We start from the raw sequence: 6,274 nt of genomic DNA, 5'->3' as shown, positions 1-6,274 counted from the left end.
ACCCCCCTTGGACAGACTCCCACTCACCAGCCGTCGCATATACCCCCCCCCCCCCCACACACACACACACACACACACACACTTATATGCCTAAGACCCCCCCCCCCCCCTCCCCTCACAAGGTCAATTTGATAGACTGCTAGATAGTAAATTGCATATCTCTACGATATATACTGTATGTCTACTTGTGAAGGAATCTATTAGTGCTGATAAGATATTGTAAGGACAAGCGATAACAAGAATTCCAATGTAGCCTACCTGCCCTGGTTATAAATGGCAGATAAACCGTCTATTCTATTCTATTGTCCCTGTGCAGGCTCGGCAGCTCCCTCTTACTGTACCGCTAGATGACCACTAGAGGGAGCCAAGCGCACAGATTCTGAAGGCTTCCGATGCTACAGGTCAGAGGGCCCGCAATCTAAAAACAATCATATGACTTATCATATCAGCATTAAGCACTAACAAACAACAAGTCAATTGCCCAGTAGCGCCCTTGTAGACGATAAATAACATTTAGTTTATCCAGCTCCTGCTGGAGCAGGGTAGTACTGCACCCCTTCAGTAAGGGCAAGGTTCTCCCGATAACAGACACTTGCCTCTGTGAACGGTCTGCCTACTGTGTGTGTGTGTGTGTGTGTGTGTTGTGTTGTGTTGTGTTTACATAGGCCTGCCCTTGGGCCCGTCCCGTGACAGCTGGCTGTAGGAAAAGGGACTGCTGCGGTATCCGCAACCCGATAAACCAACTTGTCACAGAAATATCCACGACCGAAAGAGCGCTCTTCCTGGCGCAGTCCTTCTTTCTTTTCCGGGTTTGCCTTTCCCTGGATCGCGGGTGCAGAAGGCAAAATATCATTTGGAGGAAAAAAAAATACACCGGATTGTAGCGGCGTATGTTAGTGATATCTTCACCAGGCTACAATTGCATCACATCCATGTAGCGATCTTCTTCTGAATGTTTGTTGTTTTACGTGGACGTTCAGCGGCTGGAGGTTGTTGAGTTGTTTGCACTGACCGGAGTTTTTGTGGAGACATTTTTGCGTGGAAAACTTCTAAATGCTTCAACGATGGCTGCCAAGGTAACAGGGCATCTACATGGCCGATAGGCTATAGTAACTTTAGTGAATAATTCGAGGTAGTCAATAGGGCATGTAGGCTATAACGTGTAGCCAAGTCGTGGTTGTGCATTTATGTTTGATCCATGGATAGACAAAGTTAAAGATGTTTGCGTCACACTTTGTTGTCATTCGCGTTGTCATGCCTGGTGCGTGTGCGTGTCTGTAGGCAGCCCAGCCCTTGTGTTTTCAAAGTAGCCTAGCTGAACAAACGCAGCTAGATCAAAACTAGTTTAGAGTGCCCGAAGATCCAGTCCAGTCCAGCCGGACCGAGGGAGGAACAGGTTGTGCTCCCTGTTTGTGCTGCTGACTGCATGCCCCCAGGTCAAGCGACAGAGAAACACCCAGACAGGATGTGTGTGTGAACTAGGCAGGTCACTGTGTGTGTGTGTGTGTGTGTGTGTGTGTGTGTGTGTGTGTGTGTGTGTGTGTGTGTGTGTGTGAGTGTGAGTGAGAGAACTATTTGTACGGGTCAGAATGTATACGTCCTCCAGATAGCCAGACTCTTCCTGTTTCTCATCCCTGCTGTGTGTGTGTGTGTGTGTGTGTGTGTGTGTGTATGTGTGTGTGTGTGTGTGTTTGTGTACCTGGCTGAACTGTGTGTGTGTGTGTGTGTGTGTGTGTGTGTGTGTGTTTCAGGCCCAAGTGTTGTACGACTTCTCCGCTGAACCTGGGAACAATGAGCTGACGGTGAGAGAAGGAGAGACCGTCACCGTGATCAACCAGGTACATACTGTAACACACAAACACATACACACACACACACACACACACACACATACGTACACACACACACACACACACACACACACAGTGTTCAGCCAGGTACAGTACACACAACACAAACACACACACACACAGTGATCACCCAGGTACACATTGTAACACACACACACACACACACACACACACACACACAGTGTTCAACCAGTTACACACACACACACGCACAGACACACAGTGATGAACCAGATATGCTGTACACTGTAACACACACATGTCTATTTGCTGTTTGCGTTAATATGAGTTGTGTGTTTTTGTCTGTCTGCTGTAGAATGTGGGGGGAGGCTGGATCGAAGCACAGAACTCCAGAGGAGAGAGGGGACTGGTGCCAGAAGACTACCTGGAGGTGTGTGAGTGTGTGTGGTGTGTGTGTGTGTGTGTTAGTGTGAGTGTGAGTGTGAGTGTGAGTGTGTGTGCGTGAGTGTGTGTGTGTGCGTGTGTGAGTGTGTGTGTGTGTGCGCGGTGTGTGTGCGGTGTGTGCAGTGTGTGTGTGCGGTGTGTGTGGTGTGTGTGGTGTGTGCGTGTGTGTGTGCGTGTGTGTGTGTGTGTGAGTGTGTGTGTGTACGCGCTTAGTTGCAATCTGGGATTGATTAAGGGAGACAGAGGGGAGCATAGGCTTCAGACCTGCGCAGTAATATCAGGAATGCTTTTATCTCCTAAGACATCTCTCTCTCTCTCTCTCTCTCTCTCTCCCTCTCTCTCTCTCTCTCTCTCTCTCTCTTTCTCTCTCTCTCTCTCTCTTACTCTCTCTCTCACTCTCTCTCTCTCTCTCCATCCCTCCATCTCTCCATCCTTCTGTCTCTCTCAGCTGAGTGGAGCAGAGACGGTGGGCTCCCATCCCGATGCCCAACGCCAGCAGGCTGCCGACAGCACACACACACAGGTAAAATACACACACACACACACAGGTAAAATACACACACACACAGGTAAAATACACACACACACACACACACACAGGTAAAATACACACACACACAGGTAAAATACACACACACACACTCAACAAGGCGATCGGGCAAGCTCCAGGAGTATGTTTGTCTACCGGCTAAGAACATTTATAAAGCAATACATTACATTAAATTACATTTCAGAGTAAGAGAGGCTAAAAAAGCATCATAGGAGAGACATGGCAAATACTGGTGTGTTTTAGCTATGGCCCAGGCCTAAAGCCAGAAGTGGGCTGGTGTATGTCTGTGTGTACTTGTGTGTGTGTGTTAACTAAATACTACGACATCCACAGCAGACACGGGGGTATCTATCGGACTCCGGGAGGTCTGCTGGTGACAGTGGGGCATCCACTGGACCTGGTTAGAAGATAGGAGGGAGAGAGAGAGGCACTAGGGAGATTCCCAATTCTTGAATCAGGATGTCAGAGATGCACGACCACCTGATCCCAAAGCGGACAGGGCGTGCCTCTTCCCTCTGTAACACGGGTCTTGCCCCTCTGCGTACCAATACCACCACGTCTGTTCACGCAACGGCAGCGGTGATGTCCAACTCTGTGTGCGGGTGAAAGGTCGAGCCCAGGTTGCAGCCGGTGGTCCGAACGCCACGCACGCGTGAAAATGAAGCACGTGTCGGCTATGAGCATTGAGCAATTGGCGTGCGGGGGTATTACGACACACACTTTCACTCCAGCACTTTCACTCCCACCTCTCACTCCCGCCTACTAAACCTGCCTCACCCCTGCGTCCACGTGATGGGGGCTTGTGTCCATGGTGACGCTAGCGAGCAGGATGGGTCTAGTAGACTGAGGTCTAGACGACTCCCTGCAGTAGTCCTGACCAGCCTGGACTCTCTCACGCAGATGATCATCCGTGTGGAGCACCAGAGCTCCCGGCCAGAGCGGAGATATTGGAGATAGTCTGCCCAGGCTGGTCTGAAGCCCATGGTGGGTTTGCTTTTAACTCGGAGCGTGTGTTCTTCCAAAAGATGGCGGCCACGTTCCCTGAGGTCCTCTGGAGCGTGGCAGCGGTCAGCAGCGCAGGTCCTCAGAGACGAACGCACCGGAAACACGCGCGCACGTTGATAAACAGCAAGTACTGTGTGTTTACCGGGCTTTAGGATCAATGACCGGAAGACTGAAGTTATCACCTACAACCTCCTGGACCATCCGCCTCTGACCTCTACAGGAGGCCCTGCTCTGGGAGAGTCAGGGACTTCAAGGTCCTGGGGTCATGGGGTCATGGGTCAGGTCTTCCCAGCAAGACCTTAAAATGAGGAAGGTGCTGGCATGGAACGCCCTGAACGGCATGGCTGCGTGTGGAACTCCAACCTCCCCCGACAAATCAGGCTCAGCTTCTTTTACGGTTCTCCTCTAAGGCTGTGAATGCTGGACCCTGAAGCCCACCCTGCAGAAGGCCCTAGGGGGGCGCTGGACCCTGAAGCCCACCCTGCAGAAGGCCCTAGGGGGGCGCTGGACCCTGAAGCCCACCCTGCAGAAGGCCCTAGGGGGGCGCTGGACCCTGAAGCCCACCCTGCAGAAGGCCCTAGGGGGGCGCTGGACCCTGAAGCCCACCCTGCAGAAGGCCCTAGGGGGGCGCTGGACCCTGAAGCCCACCCTGCAGAAGGCCCTCCAGGAGCTGCCGGCCAGCGGGCTGGTTCTGAGGGAGCCAAACCCTAACCCTAACCCTAACCCACACTAACACACGGGCGTCGGTCACGAGGGCGTCCCACACTAACACACAAGCGTCGGTCACGAGGGCGTCCCACACTAACACACGGGCGTATGTGGACAGACTAAAGAAAGACGCAGGAGCGGAAAGTAGCGGCGAGCTGCCAGATGTACGGAGGACCAGGAGGACCAGGAGGACAGGAGGACCAGGAGGACATGAGGACCAGGAGGACAGGTGGAGGTGGAGGCCTCGTCTGAGGACGACCTGGAGAGAGATTTGGGAATGAGGAAGAAACGGAAAGTGAGGGAGGAGCCAGAGAGAGAGAGAGGGAGAGAGAGAGAGAGAGAGAGAGAGTGGGAGAGAGAGGGAGAGAGAGGGAGGGACAGAGAGAGAGGGAGAGACAGAGAGAGAGGGAGAGAGAGAGAGAGAGAGAGGGAAAGACAGAGGGAAAGACAGAGAGAGACCGAGAGAGAGAGAGGGAGGGACAGAGACAGAGAGACATTCAGGAGCAGAGCGTTGTGGGATGTGAAGCGGAAGTGGCCTCAAACAAGCGGCTTTTGTGGACGACTGCTAACATGGTTATGTAATATCCAACGATGTCATAGATGGCCTGTGTGTGTGTGTGTGTGTGTGTGTGTGTGTGTGTGTGTGTGTGTGTGTGTTTGCGCGTGTGTGAGTGCGTGTGAGTGTGTGTGGGCGCTCGCGCGTCTGCACTGGTGTTTTTATGCAAATCCATGTCAGTGGCGGATATTCCGCCCAGTTGGTCAACATTCAGAAACCAAACAGGGTCAGAATGAATGCGCTCCCTCATTCGGACGCTCAACAGGAACTTGGGAACCCTCACCCTAACCCTAACACTAACCCTACCCCGCCAACCTCAGCGCAAATCCCCTGAAGACAGTTGAGCACTTTAGCATCCAATCAGCTGAGCTGGAGCAGGTGAGTCATCGGCAGGAGAGAACACTCAGAAATGTAATTAAAGACGTTTTTAGTCGGGGAGCCAGGATCGAGGCCAGGTTCGTCCCCGCTTCAGCCATTAAGACACTCACACACACTCACACACACACACACTCACGATACACACACACACACTCACGATACACACACACACACACTCACGATACACACACACACACACACACACACACAGGCACATACACATAGCAGATAATGTTGGACGGCAGACAGAGTGCTTAGAGCCATATAAGTCACTTCAACATGCAAACACAAACAAACCTCCTAACTTTCAAATGCATCCATGGTGAACCACCTGCCGCCTCCCAAGAACTCCTCACTCCACCAAACCCCTGAACATTATCGCTACAATTACATTATTAGGTTGTATTATGTTTTCGATCAAGTTAAGTTCAAATTTTATTACATTTTCAGGAAATTATTACATTATTGGTGCTTCAGCCCCTTCCTGCAGTCTTCAATCTGGAAACAGCCGCTTCTTCACACCCCAGGACTCAGCTCTGCTCTATGGAGACCCTGCTTCTTCACACCCCAGGACTCAGCTCTGCTCTATGGAGACCCTGCTTCTTCACACCCCAGGACTCAGCTCTGCTCTATGGAGACCCTGCTTCTTCATACCCCAGGACTCAGCTCTGCTCTATGGGAGACCAGCGGTCTTGTGCTCAGCTGCCCCCCACCTGAGGAATGCCCTCCCTGACAACCTGAGGGCAACACGGACTAAAACTGGTCTAAATAGCTCCTTATTCGGAAATGCGTTTTGTATGTAATGTGTATATTTAATATATT

The 6,274-nt window shown here is 51.7% G+C and overlaps 1 protein-coding gene across 1 annotated transcript in view; it reads left to right on the top strand.

Annotated features, from left to right (window-relative positions):
* Positions 1 to 706: 706 nt before the first annotated feature.
* The window catches only part of snx9a (sorting nexin 9a), a 16,419-nt gene continuing 10,851 nt past the window's right edge, over positions 707 to 6,274 (top strand). Inside the window, exons 1-4 of the mRNA XM_084446691.1 lie at positions 707 to 1,076; positions 1,752 to 1,838; positions 2,167 to 2,241; positions 2,704 to 2,778. Coding sequence (XP_084302817.1) covers positions 1,065 to 1,076; positions 1,752 to 1,838; positions 2,167 to 2,241; positions 2,704 to 2,778 — 249 coding nt within the window. The 5' untranslated portion in view covers positions 707 to 1,064. The remainder of the gene's footprint in view (positions 1,077 to 1,751; positions 1,839 to 2,166; positions 2,242 to 2,703; positions 2,779 to 6,274) is intronic.

Source organism: Borostomias antarcticus (genome assembly GCF_949987555.1).
Source record: "Borostomias antarcticus genome assembly, chromosome: 12".
Lineage (NCBI taxonomy): Eukaryota > Metazoa > Chordata > Actinopteri > Stomiiformes > Stomiidae > Borostomias > Borostomias antarcticus.
Note: the sequence above shows the minus strand (reverse complement) of the source record. Positions and strands in the feature narration are given on the sequence as shown.